Here is a 24,468-nt window from a genome sequence, read left to right on the forward strand (position 1 = left end):
GACATTCTCAATGTTATATCATACTCCCACTAGTCATATCATCCGATTAAATACCCATTCTTATATGTAATCCGATGTAGGATCCGATCGAAGTTAGCCGCGAATTACTTCGTAATTCGACGATCGTAGTTGGTTTCTAGCTAAACACTACGACCCCTAAATCAATCGGACTTGATGATCTTCTTCATCAATTGTCCTAGCCGACATATTGCTTGCATTGCCATCTTGGTCGAAGGACATCTCCTTCAACTCCTTCAGAAGATTCAAACAGGAATCTAACAAATTTTATGAAGAATAAGTAGAATAAATTTTAGGGTTTATGGAAGAAAAGTAGGACTTAAAATGAAACATCTAATTCTTAGAGAGTAAGAGTGAAACATAATAGAGTGATTCCCCCTTAAAATCAGTTGTCCGTATAAATTTTTAATATTTCTAGTTTTCCATATAAAACAGTTGTCCATATAAGAAAATTGGTTGTCCATGTATTGGCCACCTATATTAATATGCTAATCAAACAAAGCATGCAAGGATTCTGCATTCTAATGATTATGGCTACTCTTAATTTTATGCACGTAGTGATGTTGAATATGCTAAGGCATAACATTAAATGATAACTTTCCCAGTATCCACTCATAGTGCAGTATATGAATTCGACTACCATCTCCTACTTCCCAAAAGACAAGTCCTTCACCAAGGCGTCAATGAATGTAAACTCAACTGGATAATCAGAGCTAAACCTAAAGGCAAAGATGGACTTGGTCTCAGAAACATAGGAAAAGACTACTTAGCTCTCAGGAGTAAACTCAACTGGATAATCAGAGCTAAAGCTTCCGCTACTTGGGTTCAACACTTAAGGTCTAAGTATCCTTCTTCCCACAGATAAAATACTTCAAACTCTTCTTGGTTATGGAAATTTATACAGAAAAACCAGAATTCAGTTGACCTAAACACCATCTGGGATATAGGAGATGGCTCAAATATTGACATATGGGAAGACTTCTAGATTCCAGGCATTGGGAAATTGGGTCAACCTTCCTCCCATCTAGGATACTTTAAGGTCTCCCAACTTATAAAGTCTGATCACACTTGGAATTCTGATAATTTAGCCTTACTTTTCACTCCAGATATACAAAGTAAAATCAAATCTATACCTCTTGAGACTCTCCATGATCAACTTAAGTGGACTCTGTCCAATTCTGGAGATTTTTCAGTTTCCTCTCTTTACAAACATCTCATCCATGAAACTAACATCCCAACAACCTTTAGTAACTGGAAATAACTCTGGAATCTTTCACTACATCCCAGGATACTCTTATTCTGTTGGAAACTTGCTCATGATATACTACCTCTAAACTACAGAATGTCTAGAATAATACCTCAAATCTCTTCTACCTGCCCTTTTTGTTCATCAGCAGAAGAAACACAAAATCATTTTCTCCAGATTTGTCCAGTAATCCAAGAAGTTCATAAAGCTCTTACAAAGGTGAACATAAATGTCAGCCCAATAGTTTCATTCTCTGGTTGGTTTACTTTCCTTAGCTCTCTAACTCAAGAGGATGACACCACCAATGGATTAACTTCTTTAGAATTTGTGGCTACTATTATGTGGCATATCTGGAAGCACAGATGTGAATTGGTTTTCAAAAATGTCCAACTCAACATCACAGGTTTAATTCATAAAATACAGGGATACAACCAAATACAAGTTGTTGTGATCAGAAAGCTCCCTACAACAAACATTTCAGAATTACATCACTGGACTGCCCCTCCTGAAGGCACCATTAAAATCAATTATGATGTATCTTACATCACTAAGACTCTGACATCATCTTTGGCCTTTGTTGTATCGGATTATACAGGAAACTCAGAAACCAAAGAGTCCATCCTCAACACCTCCAGGTCAGTAGATGAAGGAGAAGGAAAGGCAGCCCTCCAAGGAGTTCTCTGGGCTGTTAAGCATGGAGTCAAAAAGCTTATTTTGGAAGGAGATTTAGCAAATGTTTCAAACTGTTTGAATGGATTGGCAAACACCATTCATTGGGCGGCAAAACATGTTATGAAGAGCATCAAACAGCTATCATCCACTTTTGATTTATTTACTTTTGCTTATGTAAATAGAAAAGTTAACAGTAATGCGAACTCAGTCGCAACCAGCACTAGAAAAAATGGTCTAAGTATTACCAGTTGTATTCCAAACTGCTCTTTATTTCATCATAACATCCATGTAACACATTACTGTAATTAACAGATGTTATGTTTGAATGTAAACTCTTCCAGAGCCAGGAAGAATTGGTTATTCTAGCTAAATTGTCGGTTTCCCCATTATTAAAGTTAAAACCTAAATTTTACTATCTATTTTATCCTTTATGTTGGATGCCATTGCCTTCCGTATCATTTCTCTCTTCCAAGTTGGAAAGGAGTTGCCAAAAGCGATTGTTGACCACCTATCGATGATTCTTTCACAAAATAAAAAAAAAAATTCTTACTCTCTTCTTTCACAAGCTACCACCAGTTTAAGTTAGCAATGTAATCGTATTCGTTTTATCGTAGTCAATTTTTTTTTAGTTATTTATTTTTAATCTTTCGTGTATCACACACCCGTAAAAAAGGTATTACTTAGATTTGAATTCTTTGTTGGAGTCGGAAACACAAAGGGCTCCCCAAAAGTTGAAGACAAAGTTGAATTCCCAAAATGAGAGGAAAACTCCCCGTTTGAGAGCATCCCTCTTGGCTAACGTCTGTAGATCACACTTTTTGAAACAAAGACTGAACGTAATTTGTTATTTTCTTTCAGGTAAAAGAGAATGATAAATTATATAGAAAAAGAGAAAAAAGTAACCAATTTCGAGAGATCGTGAGAGAAATAAGTAAAGGGAGAAATTATGTGGATAGTAGTTTAGATAGTGTGAACAAAGAGATATTTTAAGGAGATTGTAACTGATTTTGAGTTTTAAACTAATTATTGACACTAATACCCTTTTGTTTTTATTCGAGTTACAGGAAGAAGATTTACACCAGTTGTCGGATGTGATTTCTATCAAACTGCAAACGGAAATGAACGACCAGACTTATACCTCACATAACCGACTGACCTGTTTTAATATATAGGATAAAGTAAATGTACCTAATTTGTACATGTATGCACCCCAATTTAGACCAACGGACTTCATGAAATTATTGAAAGGTTCACTTTGTTTTGAAATTTCGATCTCTAATTAACAAAGTTATCTCTTTCAACAAAAGAAATAAAGAAAGTTAAGAAAGTCACCTAAATAATTGCTAAGTTTCCCATCAAAATCTAAATCTTTCATTCACATTGCCCCATTTAAATTAGTTAATTCCTATATGACCCCCTACTTTGTGACCAGCTTCCTTTATGACCCCATTTTTTTCGTAAATTCAAATATGACCCCCTATTTTCAGGTAAATGTCATTACTACCCTTCTTAATTCTAAATTTAAAACAATAAAAAAAATTATTTCCACCTCACCCCTCTCTCTCTCCACCTCATCTCTCCCTACACCTCACCCATCTCTCTCTCTCTCCAATTCACCTCTCTCTGTCCAACTCACCCCTTTCTTCTCCGGCAAGGTGGCCGGCCGGAAAATTTTTCCGACCGACCACCTTCAAACTTAAAAAAAATAAAAAAATTTCTCTCTCCTCTCTCTAATTTTTTTTTTAAAATCTCTCGCACTCTCTCTCTCTCTAAAACTCCAGCGAAGGGGGTTTCCCTTCGCTGGAGGATCTGTTCACGAACAGCAGGTCTGTTCTGTTCGTGAACAGATCCTCCGGCGAAGGGAAACCCCCTTCGCCGGAGTTTTAGAGAGAGAGAGATTGGAGAGATTTAAAAAAAAAATTAGAGAGAGAATTTTTTTTTTTTAAGTTTGAAGGTGGCCGGCCGGAAAATTTTTCGGCCGGCCACCTTGCCGGAGAAGAAAGGGGTGAGTTGGAGAGAGAGAGAGGTGAGTTGGAGAGAGAGAGGTGAATTGGAGAGAGAGAGAGAGAAGGGTGAGGTGTAGGGTGAGATGAGGTGGAGAGAGAGAGAGAGAGGGGTGAGGTGGAAATAATTTTTTTTTAATGTTTTAAATTTAGAATTAGGAAGGGTAGTAATGACATTTACCTGAAAATAAGGGGTCATATTTGAATTTACGAAAAAAAGAGGGCCATAAAAAAAGCTGGTCACAAAGTAGGGGGCCATATAGGAATTAACTCTTTAAATTACAAATGTTAACAGGAGGAAGAGAACCGTCCATACAAAAAGAAAAAGAAAGATAACAAAATAAATGAGAGCCACTCAAAAAGTTTTTAGGGCATCTTCATGTATAATGAATAATATTATTTTATACTTTAAAAAAAATAATATTATTTTATGGGGATTGATGAATCACATATTGTCCCCCTTCTTTTTACTAGTACTACTTTTCTTGTCCTTCTCTTTTAACACTTCTAGAGAGGATTTGTCTCTTGATAGCTTCAAGTGGAGTAGACTAGAATTAAGATAATATTGTACATGCATGGTTTTGGCTGCACCATTTACCCTTTTATATTACACGGGTGCTTTGTTTTGTAGCTAGCCCTTGTCTTGTTAGGAAGATAATTTCATTTACAAAGAAAATTTTGCTAGTTAGGTTCATGACTCATCCTTCTCAACTAGGAAACTAGCTAACACATTAGACATAGGAATTTAGATAATATCTCTAGGTAGAGAGAGATTTTGCTAAAAGGGCATATTGTTAGGCTCACAAACAATTTGATGACTCTTTATGTTTAAACTTCTTAATCTCTCTCTAGTTTTAATCAACTCCTAATTTTTAACCTATAATTTCATACGATTGATTGAATGGGCCCAATATATACAGTCTCGTCCACTTTGTCGTGGAAGAAAAATAAGCAATGAACAACTCCTTAACCAATTAACAATTAGTTTTTGTGCTATTCCATCTATATATGTGGAACAAAATTGAAGTCTTTAATTATAAGTTGGTTAAATGTTTAGAATTGTATAAAAATTTAACTAATATTCTTAACAATGAGACTAATAAGACTTTTTTTTGTTGAACAGACTAATAAGACTTGATTAGAGCAAATGAACTTGTTAATTTTGATGTTAATGATTTCAAAGTTCGACTTTAATTACTCTGTTGAACCTAAACCGCTTACTTCGAAAGAATAATGCATTGATCCTCACTATGAGATACCAAACCTAACATTTTGTTCCTTTATGTTTTATGGTTTGTTTTTTTACTTGTCTAAAATCAAAAGCTCTTTTTAAGAAAAGGTATTTATGAAAACAACCCATTTTTGGAAAGAAGTTGTAGCCCACCAAGGAGACCTATCATAACTTTTTCATTGAAGTAAGAAATAGGGAACTTTTATTGTATCATTGTGATGGGTTCCTATGGTTAAATTCTAAGGTTAATGTTATAAAAGGGTAAATCTTTGAGTTCTTTTTTCCAATCAATCAACAAGCATAAGCTGCAGAATAGTATATACAAAGAAGTATAAAGTTTAAAAATAATGACAGGGGTTAGTTCATCATGTGGAGCATGCAAATTCTTGAGGAGAAAATGTAAAGATGAATGTGTTTTTGCTCCTTACTTTTCTTATGATCATGCTTCTACCCATTTCGCTGCCGTTCATAAGGTTTTCGGAGCAAGTAATGTGTCCAAATTACTCTCAAATCTCCCTATGCAAAACCGAAGTGAAGCCGCTATCACTATATCTTATGAAGCACTTGCTCGGATGCAAGATCCTACTTATGGCTGTTTTGCTCAAATATTTGCACTTCAACAACAGGTTTTCTTAGATATAATCGACAAATTAACTTCTCTAAATCTCTACATATCATTATTCGATCACTTACATAGGAGTTCTTGCCTTGCAGGTAGCTATCCTACAAGAGGAGATACAACTTCTTGAAACTCGAATGGCTAAACCTGCTACTAACGACCATCAGAGCTCCCAAGCATTAAATAACAATACTACACACTTCTGGTTTTCTTCGTCCTTCCCAGATTATGAGAACTGCATACATTCCAACTACAGTGATCAACATATCCAGGAACCCTTAGTGAATACGATGAACTTTAATGGCAATGCCATGCATAATAGCCTGCAGCTCCCAGAGCAACATATTCTCTTAAGTGAAGTTACAACTAATCAGCTGATAAGTTCGGAAGCGAAGCAACTTATAATCGGGATAGAGCAACAAGGGACTTCGGCTTCTTCCAACCCCGGCTGGGTAGATGACATAGTGACCGGTATGCCTACCCAAGTGATTAGACCTAGCTTGGTTGATGATTATCTTGCTTGGAGTAACTAATTGATGAATGACTAATTATTAGCTATAACCTATATTTGTAAGCTACGTTAGGCATTAGCCTTCAAAATTTTGGGCCCCTATTCGACTTAGGGCAACAAGTTAATGACCAACTACATGTCTTATGAACCATATTTGGGTTTTATTATCTGATTTTATTTTTTACGTTAGTATCGGATGATTTCGTCGATTAGTGTTGGACCTATACATTCCGTATGTCTTGTTTTCTTATCCTAAACACAAAAGCAGACATGAAAACATATGCATTGAACTGAGATCTAACTTCGGAAGAGATGTAAAAACAAAACACAATCTTAAACTTAGGTAAAGAGGAAATGATCTAATAATGATATATTTGTTGTTAGAAACAAATATACTTAAGAGTCAATTTTGTACAATAATTCACATACTTATGAGCTACGACCAAGTTACCAACTGAGGTACAACCAAGAGTTAGCAACACACGACTCGCTTGGACGTGATAATGAGGAGGTTATCCAAACCAAATCCAACGGTTGTTCTCAGGTCATATGCGAACATTCATACCCGTACCTAAATATACAAGTTAAACCCACAAGAACTTCCCCTATGGCCGTCTCCGTCTTCACTCTATCAGCAAAAAACAGTGTTTGCAGCAACAACACTTTCGGCTTCGCATCAAAATTATGTTTCTCAAAACTCCTCTCCATCTGCCATTTCAACGTGTCCCTCGCCAAAGGAACTAACCACCCCAATATTTCCTTCACTATTACTTTCCATTCTTCAATCATTAAAGCTTTTTCCCGAATACCCATCCTCCTCCTCCCAAATTTCTTTAGCTTACACTTCACCATTCTCCTCAAACTGTCCGGTAACATTTCATACAACTCATCTCTTCCATTATCATCGATCGGACACCTTGTATACCGTTCCATAATAATTACCACATTCGCGTATCTTAACGCCAACCCTGAACCTCCAACCGTCGACGGTGGTGCCTGTTCTGTCAGTTTAGTACTATTTACCTTTTCCACCACATTACCTACACAAAACATCTGTTTCTTTTCTCTAAACTTGATATCCACAATACGAGAATCCACAGATTTCCTACGTACTGGTTTTAATTCTCGACTCCAGAACCGAACTTGATTAGCACTATTTTTCGAAACCCTTAAAATGGGTCCTGATTTTGTTGAAATGGGATTCGATTTCATCAAAATTGGACCTGATTTTGTCGAAATGACCACATTTTCTTCTTCTTCTACTTCTTCTTCTAGGACAGGACTAACACGAGGAGTATGAGACAACAAGCTTAAATGACGAGAATCGGAGTTGAATTGTTTACGACGAGCCGAAAGAGCGCGAGGAAGAACAAGACCCGATACATGAGGAGCCAACGTTTCACAAATTCGGGCATAAACGAAGCAAACGGTTTGAGCCATGAGACTAACAATTTTGTTAATAGTCTGACCCCAAAGAGATTCTTGTCTAAGCTGACGAACTTGTTGTCTCTGCCATGATAATTTCTGCTCAAACAGATAAGAATTACCCTTCTGTCCTGGATAATTTCGACTTATGTTTTTCCATTGTAATAATTTAACTTCAGATAATTCCATTTCTGCAAGAACTTGTAATCCAGAATGAAGACTAGAAGTTGCAGTTATAAACTTTTCCATTTGTTTAACAATTGTCTTAATATCTTTAGACCCAAATTTCAATCTATTAGAATCAATAATACCATCTTTTAAATCAGAGTAAACAAGATGAAATTGATTCAAATTTTTATCAGAGCATTTAGAACTTAATCGAGAAACAGTCGTAGCGATACGATCGATTTCTTCTATTTTTTCAGCACAAGCAAGTTTGAGAAGAAATGATTCATCTTTAGAGTTTAAATGAAGAATTCCTTCGGATTTTAAAATTTGGTTTCGGAGTTTGAGAATTTCATCGTCTGAGAGAGATTTGTATAGAGAAACAAGACGAGACATTGTTTTCGCTGTTTCGAAAGAGAGGATACCTAGTTTAGAATTCTTTTCACGAGTGAAGAGATTGTTGTTTTTCTTTTTCCCAAGGATTCCAATTTCAGAGAGCCACATATTTTTCTTAGAAGGTACAATTCATATGATTTTGAATTCCAATGAAGCATGGAATAGTAGATTTCAGAGAAAAAGGAAAGAGAGAGAGAGAGAGAGAGAGAGAGAGAGAGAGAGAGAGAGAGAGAGAGAGAGAGAGAGAGAGAGAGAGAGAGAGAGAGAGAGAGAGGGAGGGAAGTTATTTGGTTGGGTAGGTTGTTCTTTTTTGAAGACGCGTTTGGTTAAGGTTATTGGTTAAGGCTGGGGGACAGTGAGGATTTGAGGGGGGAACAGATCATCAGCCAATCAGGGTGAGTAATAACATAACGAATCTACAAGACTTATTCCACAAGGATTTTGCAGTTAATTCAGTTTTAATTTCAACAATTTCATTGTGTGTTTTTCACTAGACCACTGTAATTCCATTACGGGGCTTAATAATATGACAGAGTTTAGTTGGGCTATAGTCCCGTTCTTTGTAAGAATTTGAATTCGACAGTTTCATGTTTATCACGTCTTTGATGTATCAATGCCAATGTAATAACTATCGTAGATCGTAGTCAATTTCAAAAAAAAAAAATATAACAGAGTACATAACCGACGCCGGATCGACCGACGCCGGATCGGGTCATCAGGATGATGTTCACATGAGTTAGAAAGTTTGATTAAAAAATCCACATTACAAAATGAACTTCCTAAGATTGAACCCCTAAGAAGTTTCAAAATTAGGTAAACCACTTTAATTTCCAACAAGGAGTTTCTCTCTTTAGGTTTATCATGTAACCTGACTTTTTCCTCGTGCCCTCTCATCGGCATCTTAACCCTCAAACAAGGCCCAACTTCATTTTTCAGGTAAATCTGACTAAAGAAACTCCTATTTTTTTTAACCAAGATTTTAACAAAAGATGTTACTGAGCTGATGTGGCGGAATGAAATAGAGTAATAATAACTAGGTTAGTTGATTTGACCGGTACTTGATTTTAATTTGGTGAGAGGGGTAGATTGGGAATACAAACTATCTGGTCAGAACTTGATGATGTAATAGCTGACTAAAATGTATTTTTGGGACCAAAACAAACTCTCGGACACTTACGGGGGCCAAAACGGTGAGTTGGTCACAAATTGGGAGTCAAAAAGGAATTAACCCTATTAATCATCTACTGAGTTGTTGTTAACATGTATTAACCAATAAATCCACGACTCCACGCTCAATTATTAACGGTAGTCTTGAGAGTTGATATTAGAGAATTTCCAATCAATGACTAATGGTTTTCTTGAGAGTTTTTTTTTTGTTGAAAAGTTTTCTTGAGAGTTGATACAAGAGAATTTCCGGACCTCAACAGTACAACTAGAATGAACTAGGAGATTAATGGATTCGCCAGCGGCAATTGTCATTGACCGTTAGATCAACTGGCACAATACGATCAAAACACACGGGGCGAAGTGTAGAATATCAAGTCCTAAAATCCATCCGACCCTATGCCCTCCCGCGTAATACATATTCAGCCTTCCTGAACATCTCGGAAAACTCGTGACCTTCTAGTCATCTTGAACTTGCTAATAGTACGGCATCACACCTCAGTTCCCCAACATGCGAGCTCCGCTCGTGTTGTCCCGTATAACGCTTTCTTTAAGTCTTAGATTTTCACCCATCACAAAAGATACCGACAATAGTGCCAAGCACACCAATCCACATGTAGATCTTGCCATCTAGTCTCAAGCATCCCACTCATACACATCTAGACTTCCATCCAGACATTTCGCATAAGAACATCCATCGTGCCATAAGCTACCTTAGACCCCCCGTATGCCCAATATAGCACATCAAGGTCTGGCCTCATGAATAGCTCAATCCTCCCAATGGTAGAAGCTAACAAGAAACACGACCCAACACCAAAACTTGCAACTTCCACCCGAAAAGAACCCGCAATTACCTATCTGTTGGTACTATCCAAAATCATGTCCTATGACTAGGGATGCGATGACTCCTGACATATGCTAGCCTTGCTCTTTGAGTTGCAAGAAGCTTACTTTCGTGCACACTTGCTAAGATGGACAAGCGTCCCATCCACGAGGTCTTGACATATGCTATGATGCACATGAGGAGCGGTCACATTTCCAAAGGATGCCGACCTCTGCACTGGTGTCATCACTTGCAATAGAATAACCCTCTCTCTTCTGCAACTCAACAGCCAAACAATAATCTAAGGACACATGCTTAAACCCTATACCCTTATTCCACAGTCAAAATAAAAAGCACATTAACAATTCCTACAAAGTCACTAACGCAAGTTTCAGACTGCCAAAAAATGAAACCTCAGTCCGGACAATGTCACCCAACCTCCCACAACAAAAAATAAAATCTCTCCCACATGGGGATGAACCAAATATGACAAGAAAAGTTAACAGCACTTCTTCACAGAACAGCAGTTCACAATACCCCTCCAGTTCAGCTGTCAGAAGCAGCAAGTATAGACTACATTAAGCATTCAATGTAATAGAAGAGAGAGACAACGCCTTTAACCGTTTAACACCTAAAAGAAGACCTACAGGGAGGGAAAACATAGAAAATGCCCCCAACATGGATGAGAGCAGCAAGTTTAGGGATTGACAGCTTTCTTTGCTCTGAGCGATTCAAGAGCCTTCTTTCGCAGCTCAATCTCAAGTCTCTTTTGTTGCTCCGTTTCTGTTTCCTCAACGTCACTTGCATCAGACTCCATATTCTTCCTTCGGCCAACATCATTCTGATTTTTCTCCATATCAGGAGGAGGTGCCACGGTATCCACATACTTTGCTTTCACCTTACCAGCACGTCTTTCTTCCCTTCTACGATGGCGCTCCTCACGGCGCCTGCGTTTCTCCTCTTTCCTCAGCCTTTTCTCTTCCTTCCTCTTTCTCTTTGCTTCCTTCTTGTCATCTACCTGAGAATCATGACTATCATCATCAGAATGTTTCCCTCCCCTCCTATGTTTTCGCTTTTCCATTTCGCCTGATCTATACTTATCATTGTCGTCAGACTCGGAATCAGGAGTCACCCTATCATTACCCTCAACTCTTTTCACCGACTTCGGCAAGGCTGCTGCTGCATGTTTTTCATCAGGGGCACTGCCTTCAAAATTTCTTGAGCCAGATCGTTTCTTACCAAGTGATCGTTCATCAAGAACGTGGTCCAAAGATCTTTCACCTTCAATCCTTCCAGGCCCATGTGATACATTTTGAGTGGAGATTTGAGGATGTTCCACTCTCACAAAAGCTTTTTCACTGCCAGCAAAGTGGAGTAATATGAATAGACCAATATTACTTGTAAACAAACATGAACTATGACGGTAAAATTACACATACACACAATTTTGGACAATAGAAAACCAAATAATTGAGCAGAATTGAAGTTTAAAGTAGTGCGCACCTCTTATGTTCCCGATCTTTCTTTCGTAAGTCAAAATGATCCATATGATGAGCCCGCCTATCATCAGGAAGATCTCTAGCCAAAATTCTAGTAGAGTGCTCTTCATCATTGAAGCTCGGAGGAGGAACAACATTTTCCTGAATTGTCGGTGAATGCTTAGTTCTCTTTCGTGGAGAAAAGGCCCTGTGAGCTTTATCCCCTCTGGAAAAAAAATATTTGAGCATCAGGAATATATAGGTGTAATGGAAAAAATACAGACACTCATTGTTTCTCGTTTTCTTTTTTTAACGAACAGACAAAAAGCAGTCTAAACAAATCCGACCTGGCATTACTATCTTCTTCCTCTCCACTTGATCCTGAATTCTCCCTACGTCTAGAAGAATCTCTTCTCTGCCTCATCGTCGAAGGACTTATAACTGCAGTGCCAGAGCGAGCTATCTGCTCTCGCGTTACCCTCACAGGACTCTCAGATGAACCAGAGATCCTTCACGTATAGTAGTACAGAAACTGATGAGAAAAAACAACAAAAAGATTACATGTTACAATATGGTAACAGTTACGGATACGGACCTCTTGTCACCCCTGTGAATCACTTTCCTCGTGTCAGGTGAAGATCCCGACCGGCTTACAGATTTTTCTGGTGGAGATGGCGTAAGAACATTTTTACGGCCAACACTTCGATTTCTTGGTTCACGCTGTGGTGACCTCAAAGAAATTGGTGGTTGATGTGACATGGGATGATCCTCATTGGCCAATTCAACCTCCTCTCTCTCAGGAGTCATACGAACGGGGGATCTTTTACCGCGAACCCTGTTCAGAGATGTTTATGGAATACAAGTATATGTTGTTGAATGAGCATTCTGTAAGCCACCTTTACATTGAAGGAAACAATGGGCAGAGCAACAGGGATTACCTTTGAGATGCGTAATCATCATTGTTTCTTTTAGATGCCACACCATTAGTTTGAATACTATCATCCACACTCAAGCTCCTACGACTTCGGTATACTGGGCTCTGGCTTCGATATGGACTACGACTCCTTCACATTCACAAGTCAATCAGCAATAGTATAATGGAAAATCAGGTTGATTAAACATCAGATACTTGTACAAATAGGTAGTACCTGTTTCTTTGTCTAGGAGACCGCATGGGTGACCTTCTCCTTTGTCTGGGCGATCTAGGAGGAGGTAATCTTCTCCTCATAGGAGATGGAGACCTACGATGAGGTGGTGAAGGAGACCTACGACGAGTTGGTAAAGGAGACCTACGACGAGGTGGTGAAGGAGATATACGCCTTAAAGGAGAAGGGGACCTACGACGAGTTGGTGAAGGAGACCTACGACGAGGTGGTGAAGGAGATATACGCCTTAAAGGAGAAGGGGATCTACGACGAAGTGGTGAAGGAGATCTACGACGAGGTGGTGAAGGAGATAAACGCCTTAAAGGAGAAGGGGATCTACGACGAGGTGTTGGTGATCCCCTACGATACCTTCGCTGAATAGGTGAAAGAGACCTGCGATGACGAGGTGGAGGAGATATCTGGCGCATTGGAGAAGGAGATCGACGTCGTACAGGGGACTGAGACCCGCGCCTCAATGAAGATGGTGATCTACGTCGAATTGGAGGTGATGATCCACGTCGTAAAGGACTTGGAGATCTGTGTCTAGAAGGGGAGGGAGACCTGCGCCGAACAAGAGGAGATCTACGTCTAATAGGGGAGGGAGATCTATGTCTTACCAAAGAGGGAGAGCTACGCCTCCCAACAGATGATCTACGCCGCGACCTTGATGTTGATCTCCGCCTAGAACGAGGTGACCCTCGTCTTGAAGGAGTCCGGGCTCTTCGAGGTGAATGCCTTCTACGGGGGGACATAGAACGTTTTCTTGGGGAACGGTACTGCCTCTTAGGAGAAAAGGAGTTCCTACGCCGAGGAGATCCAGAAATGCTCCTTGATTCGTTCCTCCCACTGAAAAAGATAAGTTTTTCTTAACACAAAAGATAGAAATGAGCAAATCCAAGTACTACTTCATCTTTAAAGAGAAGGAGAGGCCCCCCGCCCCACCCAAATCCCACGAAAAACCACACCAGCAAATCCGAGTACTGCATTCAGGGTATGTTTTACTGACGAGAAAGATCCGTCCAGGACCATAGCAGATCAAATGATTTGACCCAAGGATTAAAACATACCCTGAATAGCTTCTAGAGTTTGAAAAGGACTTGCTGGTCGATCTTGGGCTACTTCTGTAAAGAAAAGAGATAATGGAAGTATGTCGCTTGTATTTCGTAACATTAATGAATACACATGTGGGCTTTGTCACACATAGTCATCTGACTCATCAAAATAACAAGTACTGATTCTGACTTCAGAAAAAAAATCTTGGGAGGAATAGATTACCGCTCAGATGAACGCGCACGATCAGCTGCCAGTGGGGACCTAGAAAGCCTACAGACATTAAAGAACAATCACTCAATTTTGAGATTGAATACAAAAGCCAATAGATATATTTTACCAATATCTTATCGTGTTTGGCACATCAACTTGCAACCAACCAATACCAACTCAACTTTTACCTCACAACAGCAGGGGCAAAAAGCAAATGATTAGAATCTCAATGATGAAAAACTCCTACATGCTGAAAAAAAACTATTAGATCTACTGACGAGCTAATGATCAAATTGTGAAACACAAAAAAAGGAAAACAAAGCAATGAATCTATATGATTTCTAACAAATCACCTCAAAACAGACACGCATTGAACTACATACATAATATATCCACCGAAAGTCTGAAACTTATACAGAAGGGACATCAAAGACCACATTACTAAACGGATGGGTCTTTGGACCAAAGATGTAGCTAAAAATTGCACTTCAAGCTTGCCGGCCTGTGGCATGCTGAGGTCATACAGGAAAATGCAACTCATATAATTAGAAATTATTATACTTCAGCTGTAATTGTGGGCAAAACAGGAGAGCAAAAGAGTGGACAAAGTTCCTAAAGTAAACCACAAGAACTTCACCTACAGCTTGAAGGACTTGGAATCAACTGTTTAAGTGTTCTGTTATCAGCTAGGAAGGGTTTAGTCTCTCAGTTTATTTTGGTTTCCTTTGTGTGAGTCTATTATTTCCTTCCACTTTTCTTTGATTCCTGCGTGTGGATAAGCATTAGAGTTAAGCGAACTTCTCTTTTTTATATCTCCTGATTCTATTTATATACCCCTTCACCATTCAGAGAAAAAAAACATGGAGAGCCAAATACAAGATAAAAGTATGAAAACATGCAAATTTTTAACCATGAGAATAACTTTACCTATAAAATTAAATGAGAAAGTTATGAAAGTGTACAACCCATTTAATGGTCTGTATCGTGGTGTGGCACACACTACATAGGTAATCCAAAGGAGTGTAAAGATAAAAGTTCATCTTTTTATAGGTTTCTACAGCTTGTAAACCTTCGAAACAAGGAATACAACTCTAACATGTAAAAGTGCTTCTAACTTGTTACCTATTCTTTCCTCTTGCATCATCTCCCTCCACTTGTTTATGAGCACCAGGCGCCTTTGGAGGCAAATGTTTTGAAATCGGATCAAATTTGCTGCTTGGGGATCTAGATCTACGGATATCAACCTCGCCGTCCTACAGTAGTTTGAGGTAAAGAAGGATATGAACCCAAATAATTGCAGAAGCAAGCTGAATGCCAGAACAAACACAAATGAAAGTCAAAACAAATAACTACAGTGCTAGAAAGTTAACTTTGACATAGCATGATTAAGTTACCATCTTCTTAGGCTTCTCTTGCTCAAGATCCCTTTTCTTTTGGATTTCTAATGTAATTCGATCGGACTCCTCCTATAACATCCACAGAGAAGATAAACAAACATTATAACCCGGATGCTGAAAAAATAGTTAATTCTTCCTTGAGGTATTAGAAATTAACCTTCTTCTTCCTAATTTCCTCTTCTTTGGCATCCAAAAATTGCTGTGGAACACCACTAGCGTTCTTCTGGGCGCTGAGAAGTAGACACCAAAGCTCCTTCATAAACTTTCCAGTATTTTTTTCCATAAACCCAGTTAATTGAATTTGAACCTCCTTTCCATTAATGTCCTGAATGATACCATAACACAAGAACCATCTAATCAAGTAATGACCAAACTTTAATATTGTGTTTGCATAAATCACAGTTGAATCAAAGCTTTGAGAAGAAATAATCACACGTTGTTACCTTTCCATCTAAAAGGCCATAGATAAAGTTAATAAGAACTTCGTCCTCGAATCCGAGGAGTTCAGTCACCCGGGTAGCGATCCAGGGTCGAAGAACATCCATCTTCACCTTCGTCATATCAACCTAAATACATAACTCAATGGGGCAGTCAAAAAATCGACTAATAATTGAATTACAGTTTTTGCGTCAATAACAATCAGGAAGACTGCAAACCTTGCAAATTATGCTAAACCCTAGAACTGATTACGAATATTTAAGAACTCTAAATAGGAAAATTGGTCAAGAATAACACACTAACCAGGTTATCCAATTCGGGAGGGAACTTTTGAGATTTCAATAATTTCGCCTGCTTGTTCGAGAATCGAGTATCTTGATCAGTCGAAGTCCCCTAAAATACCAATATATAGAATCATATCAACACTAAGTAGTATTTGATAAAATGCATAGAAATGGGGGAAAAATTACAAGAAAAATGTGAAACGATAGAAAATCAAATCGGAAGTAAATTGATACTGAAAAGGGAAAAACGCAAAGAGTAAGGGAGAAGAATCGCACCCTGAAGAAACCGCCTGACATCTTCTAGGGTTTTTGGTTACTGCAAACAATCCGTTTTCCCGTGAGCGATCGAGGGAGAAAGAGATTCAGAGCTGAGAAGCTTGGAAGTTAGGGCATGCTCTAGTTCGATTTGCGTAATGGGGAGTAAAAGGGGGTTCAGTCATTCAGGATTGATCTTTAACTGTTGGACAAATTTATATACCTGGACCTTGACGGATGGACCAAGGCCCAAAAAAATACTAGGCCTATCTTTTCTATGAGTCGGATAGTTCTACCTCGGGCAAAGGGTTCCTCTAAAGGCGCACATCTTATTTACCCAAGGCCCATTTTACTTTGGCACTTCTCGTGGGCTTCAGACAGGCATCAGTTCATGTTGTTCCAGTCCAGCACGGATTGAGCCCAACCCGAGCGGCATCAGGGTTGCCTAGTCCGTAAAACGCGAAATAGAAAACAAGCCTGAGTAAAAAAGAGGGGCGCCTACTTACGCCCTCTTGGGCAAAAGGTCAAACAGATGAGGTTAATGAGTCCAAGATAACAAAAATATATGCTACTTGTTCACGATGGAATGGAGTAGATTTACCTGAAATAACAGGGTCAAATGACTTTAAGCACTTTGTATATACTAAAAAAAAAAAGTACTTCTTATTTTTTTGAGAAATCGACTACGATCTACGTCAGTCGTTACAAGACATTGATACATCATTAAGATGTTGATAAGCACGATAACTGTCTAAGTTACACCCATAATTAAAGAGGTCTAAAGCCCGACAACAAAAATCCTAAAACACGACAACATCTACTTTATCTAGTGCCTAAATTACATAGGATAAATCTTGGTAATAAACTGCTTCCACCGAGACTCGATCCCAAGACTTCATGGGCTTAAGAGGGGCGTCGTACCACTACACCAAAGGCAAAAAGTGTTGAACAAAAAAAAAGTGTTAAAGAGTGAAAAATTTTAGAAAATGAAATGAGAAAATAGAGAACCAAACAAACAAGAAGAATTATCTCTTGAGGTAAAAAAAACCCGAGTTCATAGTCTCAATTCGAAGTAGATTGTTGTCTTCACAGAAGGGAATGCCTTTTTTTTTAATGGTATAATCTCATTTTTTTTCTACATAAATCAATGTTAAAATCATACAAACTACAAACTCAAAAGGTGCAAGTGTTGATGATATTTGGGAGGTCAATTAATGTGTAATATGCTAGCATATACAAATGTTTTTTTCAGGGTGTGCTCAACTTTTCTTTTTTTGCAGATAAACTTAAGATGACATGTTGATGATATTTGGGAGGTCAGATGTCAAGTACATTACCGGATTTACTGGAAACAAAATAGAATCCTGAACAAAAAAGAAGCTTACACTAAAAAATTTAAATTATCTTCCACATGATTTACACAAAAACAGAACAACAAAAAGTTAACAAAAAAAAAGACTCTCTTCATAATGTAAAAAACTCCAACACTGTAGAAGCTATTCAAAATTGTAGAGTTTCCGATCCACACTTATCTTCTGCTGATATGAAGAACAGTTACAATCATTAAATAGGTTGGTTGCACGAAGCACTGTTGTGATAAGATAGTTGTTTACATCTACCGCATACGTACCCTCTGCCTTTTACGAAAGTTCCCTGAACTTTCAATCCTAACAGTTCGCGGTCTTCCGGGACGCTTCTTAGATAAAGGAGGAAGTATCATGCTGGCTTTATCGAATGAATTTGGTTCATCAAAAGTAGGGACATGGTTGATGGAACGACTGTAGGTCTTACAATAGGCATCCGTTGTAACCGCAGGATCAAAAAAAGTGGAGGAATCACCTCCATGCACTTTAATACACATGATAACATGCTCACATGGAATACATTGCATTTGCCACTTCCGACATGAGCAAGTCAGATTACCGAGATCAACGGAGTGACCAGGGTTCGACATGACTTCGTATTTGAATTCACCAGCTTGAATACACTTCCAACTGCAAGCAACATTAAATCTGGACTTCATTGTTTCATTTACCTTAGGGCAGGGGAATGAGTTTCAAGACGAAGATTCAATTCTTCGATCGTTCATTGATGGGCCTAGAAGGTTACCCAAATAGGTCACCACCCGCAAGTATACGGGCGTCAAGTGATAGTTCCGGTAAGACCGGTTCGTTCCTCAGAGACAAAATGAAACCTATTCTAAGACTTGGAAGTAACTCGGTTTTTCTTTGAAAATTGTTTTGGTGATGATAAAATCAAATACTGAAACAAAAATAAATAAAAATGAACTCAAATGGGGGAGGAGTCTAGGTTTTAGGAATTCACCACATAAAATCACCTTTAGAAACAAATAGTTAAAATGGTTAATTATCTTTTTTTTTATAACTCAGAATTTCGGATAATGAACTATCCTAATTCCGGGAGATGTTTTCGTTAAAACCGAATAAAACATAACGATGTAATCATTTTATTTTAAATAAATAAATCTCTAAACTATTATCTATCAATCGGTAAGTATGCATCATCAAAGGATTCAACCTAAGTATGATGCATCAAACTAAAAGTATAGATAATGAATTGAAAATCTATTTATCAAACTAAAACGAATTAAACTATGAAGCATTAATCAAGAGTTAATCAAAGAAATATATCTCTAAAAGATCAAAAATGGGTTTCATCGTAAAATCCTAGATGGAGAGTATTAGCTAATCATGATCGAGATTTAAACAAATATGAAAAGCAAGAGAGAAAATTGAAGAAATATCATAACTTTTCCTGTTATTTTCAAACCCAACAGGGCCTTAGGGAAGTGATTTCCTTCTGTTTTTCCCAGAATTCTGCCAAACGCACCCTCAGGGAAAACTATTCTCGTCTTCTCGGAAATAATTTCTTTGTGGGGAAATTAATTTCCCAGCAGTTTTCTCATCTTCCCCAACTATTTTCTCTCTCTCTACTATTTTAAACTTCTTCTAACTCTTTCTGTTTTCTCTTCCTCACTAATGGCAATAGTAAAATAAGAACAAGGAAGATAATAAAATCAATCCGAATGGATAAAAATAAAGGAAGAAGTAGATTGAAACTCTTTTTGTTTTCTCTCTCTCTGTAATTTCTTCTTTCTCTCTCTACAATCTCTCTCTCTGTTTCTATCTCTCTCTCTCTCTGTTTCTATCTCTCTCTCTCTAAAAAGACAAAACAGAGAATACAGAAGATAATGGTGATTCAGACCTCTCTCTCTCTCTCTCTCTATACATAAAACCTGTCTTAATAAGCTCACAGTTCTCTGTCTTTCTTTCTCTCTCTTTCAATAATTTCGATGAAGCTCAGGAAAGAATGAGAAGAACAGAGAAGAAGATCAAAACCCAATAAAATTCAGTGGATTGCCCCCCCAACCGAGATGATCTACCAGCTCCCCTCTCTCCCTGTTTTATACAAAACTGAGCAGAAATACTCTAGCCACAATCCTCTCAAAATCTTCATTTCCTTTTAAGAGAGAAAATATTATGTTTCTCTCTCTAGAAATTATCTCAGCCGGATCATCTTCAAATATATCCATCTTCTTCCTTTCTTCATCTCTCTCTGAATATCCTCTATGAATCTCTCTTTCCATCTCTTTCTCACAGTTTCGGTCAATCGAATGAAGCACCAAAATCCCCTTTCCTTAATCACGAAAATATCTCCAGCAAACTTTCTCTAATCCTCTTAGGTTATGTTTGATAGACCTTTTTCCCGAAGAAAAGTAGAAAGAGTTTCTTTTAAGCAAACATTTTCAAGGTGTTTGATAGGTCCTATAGAGAAAGGGAAAATAGTGCTCACGTGACCTATTTTTTCAACTTTTCCCCAAAAAGAGGGAACTTTTTTACCCACCTATTGCTGGAGAATTTTTTTCTCTAAAAGGGTTGTCCGGGTATTACACGATGGATCATGTATATCTCGAGAGAGACCGATCCACTCTACTGCACAAAGTGTTTGTCAAGTCCTATCTCTTTCTCTCTCTCTATATAGACATAAATCCATTTGCATTGGAATTAATAGTGAGAGAAGATACTTGATTTTAATCACTCCCCTCAAAATGACTATCAATCTATCATCAAAGATTAATAATAGTGGGAAATAGTCAGCTTCTGTTGACAGAGTAGATGATGAAAGAAATGACAAAAGATTCAATCAGTTTCAAACTATTTGAGAATTCAGCTTTAAATGTTGAAGATGCATCACTTGTACTAGTGAAAATGGAGAAGAAGAAGAAGAAGAAAAAAAAGATTTTTGGTTTGTCTGTTACCCATGAATGTAACTGTTCTTAATGGAGTCTTGAAGTGTATGAAGCCATTAAGAACGCATGAGAACAAACCATACATAAAGAATTGGTCTCTCTCCCTTCAGTTCCATCCCTTCATTTCCTTAAACTAGTGAATGTACGTAGAGAGTTAGATGATTGCTGCATCAGAATTTTCATCAGTAATTGCAAAAATTTTCTTCCATCATTGTTTGATTTATTTATCAGTTCAAGTGAATCCGTTCAGAATTGTTCTAAATTCATCAACAAATTATAAGTTTAAGAGTAAACTCTAGTTTATTAACTACAAGAACAAGCCGACTAGGTGGAACCACTTCAATTTACCTTTGTTATGGATGAACTGAAATGAAGTTCTATAGTTGAAGCTTTCTCTCTCTAAATGACGACATTATAGAGATGAAATGAATTTTTAGTTTTATTTCATTTTTTTCTTTATAGATGAACTGCAATCAAAGGACAAAATGTATTCTCAAATTGTAAGAAGAAAAGGATTATCTTTTCTTTGTTATCTATTACAAGAAGAGAATTGAAGAAAATAGATTTTTTTCACTAAACGAACCAAACAATAAAAAATGCGGAAAGTATTACAGAGAAAGTGTTTCTTGGTGAAAAACTTCCTCGGAGTAAATTTTTCTCTATTTTTTTTCCTTTCCCTAAATTGCTATCAAACACAACCTTAAATATCTCTCTACAAAACTTTCATCTTCTAAGCTCTCTCTCTCTTAAATATCTCACGTTTTCTCTCCCTTTCTACTGCCATAAACGGGTTTCTAAAGGGTAGAGATGAGAGAACGAGAGAGGGGGAGAATCTTTCCCAAAAATATGGTGACCAGTAAAGTGTTGTGTGCTGGCTAGAGGGGACGATAGGGTACTTCACGGGTGAGCAAAGGAAATAGAAACGTGAATCCAGATGCTGACACACGTGCGCGTAAATTCATGTCCGTTCACTTATCTCAGATTTGCGCAAGGGCTATTGAAGCTTTAGCCCGCAATGTACCTGATCGCGCCTCATATCTAGTCCTGAATTATGTACGGCTTTGCACGAGGGAATACCGAAATCATACCTCTTACCGTTACACTCCGCCACGTGTCTCTAAAATCCCGAGTCGACCCACCAGTGTACCGAAAGTATCCTCGTACCGTCAGATTGCCCCACGTCCTCATGCTAGATCCGCGCCACGTGTTACAAAAACATCTAATTTTGAACAAAACTTTGATTTACTCGATCTTTCTCGTCCGGACTCCATTTTGACTTCCGTTTTCACCTATAAGTTCGTCTTGGACTCTACTTTCATCCGAACATCAAAATTTTCAAAATCAGCAAATGACCAAACTGCCCCTCATGTATGTCTTTCTCCCGATCTTAACTATTTTTCTCACCAACCTCCGTAAAAGACACTTGGGAAAGAAAATCAAACAAATTATCCGAGTAATCGCTCGAACTGGACTAACTAACCTGAATTAAGAGATTCATATGGGACATTTTCATGTCTCATCATTCATCATGTTCATTATTTTTACCCGCAACATATCGAGCATCATAGAAATGGGAAGAACTCTCTTGTCCTTTATCTAAGAATTGAACGACTCAGATAGAGAAGAACAAATTAAACCATACCTATTACCCGAAAAATACACATCGGCCCAGTGTTCAGGATTGACGGAGTGCAAAAATGAATCCACACCATTTCCGCCCATGACAACAAGTTCTGAAGTGTATTTCTGAAAGTCTGATACAGTAAGCGCCTGAGCCGCTTTAAACATTAGCGACTGGAAATAGTCAGACTTCTTTGCGCCATTCTTAACATATAAATTCAGATTGTTGCGTAGATGTCAAATGCAATATAAATGGTGGGCCTCTGGGAAAATGTTGGAAACTCCATTTATAATACCATTGTGCCGGTCGGACATAAACGTTAACGAGGGACTACTTTGAACAACTCGTGTCAAATTACAGAAAAACCAGGTCCAGTTATTATCGTTCTCTACATCGACAACGACGTAGGCAACAACAAACAATCTTGCAATCAATCAGTAATTGGAATTCAAATAGATTAGAGACATGACAGAAAACCAGACAGTTTTCAGAAAATCGGGTAGTGTTTAGAAAACCATCTGGTGTTCAGAAAACCAAGTAGTGTTGCGAAAATCAGGTAGTGTACATAACAAACATATGTAGAAATACTTACCATCGTTTACATTCTTTGCTACAGCTGCAAGTATGCATCCATTGTATTTGGTTTTGGCAAAGGTATCATCAAAAAATATTAACGGTCGACAGTGTTTGTAGCCTTCAATACATGCTCCAAGAGCAATAAATATTCTGAAAAAACGACGGGAGACTGGATCGACTTGAAGATCAATCTCACAATTCGAGTTCGAGCGAGGTAGTGCATCAACATACCACTGGAGTTTCTCATACGAATCTTCTTCTTCACCATATGTCAAAGAAATAGCAGCATTCTGAGCTTTATATGAATAGTAGTAGCTCAGTTTTATACCATAATCTTTTTTGAATGATGTTACAATATCTTTGATACTTTTCGTAGGATTCTCTCGAATGTCATCAGCTATTAACTGGCTAACAGCTTCTGTTGACAACCTAGGTTTACGTGAAGATATTACAAAAACATCACACTTATGCAGAGGGTTGAAAGCTTTGAGAACAAACATGGACCGGAACTTCAAAGGAGCAACATCATGAATGGTCCAAGCACAGGTAGGAGTTTTGCATGCACAAGTAATCCGCGAAAGATCATTCTTTACGAATTATAATTGTACCCATGCTTTATGGAGTAACGACTAACAGCCTGTCGAGAAGCAGGGGCGCCATCGGGAAATTCCTAACTAATGAATGTAAACATTTCCGGCCAACTATCTGACCTTAAAGGTTCAGTCCTCACGAGGGCAGTAGATACATCACCATGAGTAGATGGAGATGGAGATAAAAAAATCCCGAGGGAAACTGCACAAGACAGAATAATGGTGAAGAAACGATTTTGAATACTATACACGAATTAATTTACCCAAAACAACAACGTGTCTAGTGCAAAGTGGAAAATTTACGCACAAGTATATATGTTATGGGAACTTACTGGTTTATAAGAATTAAGAAAATTTACGCACATGCACATATATGTTATTTTACGGGTGCTAATTGGTTTACACTAAACAAGACATAAACAAGACAATGTAGGCACATATGTTTTGTGGGAACTTATGTTATGGGAACTTACTAGTTTAAAGGAAACTGCAAAGTATACGCCTACTCAATATAAATTTTAATGCAATATGATGAGTACTAGAATAGACTACCGATGTATTTCCTGTTGAACACTTCCAGCGTGTGCTACAAGTACAGAAGCAGAGGTAGAACAGAAAAAGTCGCGCTCCACCCTTAATAGTTCAAGTAAATAAAACATTGTAAAAATCCAAAGAGAAGTACCAAAGAAAGTAACAGGAAAATTGATTCACCATAGAGGACAGGTTGATACAACGTTCAAAAGCATTTGCCTGAAACATGGAAAAGAAAAAAGAAAATAAGAATACGAAAACAGATACATCATTGACCTAGTAATAACATAGCAATATCAAATAACTTCCACACTTGAATGATTATGTTTGAAGGGGTGGATAATTGT

The 24,468-nt window shown here is 37.9% G+C and overlaps 3 protein-coding genes across 3 annotated transcripts; 1 reads left to right on the forward strand and 2 right to left on the reverse strand.

The window, feature by feature from the left end:
* The first annotated feature begins 5,455 nt into the window (after nucleotides 1-5,455).
* On the forward strand, nucleotides 5,456-6,492 carry LOC147566703 (LOB domain-containing protein 33-like). Its single transcript, XM_086668586.1, has 2 exons — nucleotides 5,456-5,796; nucleotides 5,885-6,492. Exons 1-2 carry the CDS (start codon nucleotides 5,518-5,520, stop codon nucleotides 6,320-6,322), a joined length of 717 nt encoding a protein of 238 aa, XP_086524712.1. The 5' UTR covers nucleotides 5,456-5,517; the 3' UTR covers nucleotides 6,323-6,492.
* A 163-nt stretch (nucleotides 6,493-6,655) lies between these two features.
* On the reverse strand, nucleotides 6,656-8,568 carry LOC147566704 (protein PSK SIMULATOR 1-like). Its single transcript, XM_086668589.1, has one exon. The coding sequence runs from the start codon at nucleotides 8,392-8,394 to the stop codon at nucleotides 6,841-6,843; it is 1,554 nt and encodes a 517-aa protein (XP_086524715.1). The 5' UTR covers nucleotides 8,395-8,568; the 3' UTR covers nucleotides 6,656-6,840.
* Nucleotides 8,569-10,760: 2,192 nt separating this feature from the next.
* Nucleotides 10,761-16,758, reverse strand: LOC147566705 (splicing factor PWI domain-containing protein). Its single transcript, XM_086653219.1, has 13 exons — nucleotides 16,555-16,758; nucleotides 16,298-16,387; nucleotides 16,000-16,122; nucleotides 15,714-15,881; nucleotides 15,554-15,625; nucleotides 15,282-15,412; nucleotides 14,172-14,219; nucleotides 12,900-13,742; nucleotides 12,690-12,815; nucleotides 12,347-12,586; nucleotides 12,099-12,260; nucleotides 11,777-11,977; nucleotides 10,761-11,631 (listed from the first exon to the last, which is right to left on the reverse strand). Exons 1-13 carry the CDS (start codon nucleotides 16,573-16,575, stop codon nucleotides 10,971-10,973), a joined length of 2,886 nt encoding a protein of 961 aa, XP_086509345.1. The 5' UTR covers nucleotides 16,576-16,758; the 3' UTR covers nucleotides 10,761-10,970.
* Nucleotides 16,759-24,468: the final 7,710 nt, after the last annotated feature.

The sequence above is a fragment of the Eschscholzia californica genome, unplaced genomic scaffold (genome assembly GCF_041429995.1).
Source record: "Eschscholzia californica isolate CP2 unplaced genomic scaffold, dmEscCali1.0.p SCAF_1, whole genome shotgun sequence".
In the NCBI taxonomy this organism is placed as follows: domain Eukaryota; kingdom Viridiplantae; phylum Streptophyta; class Magnoliopsida; order Ranunculales; family Papaveraceae; genus Eschscholzia; species Eschscholzia californica.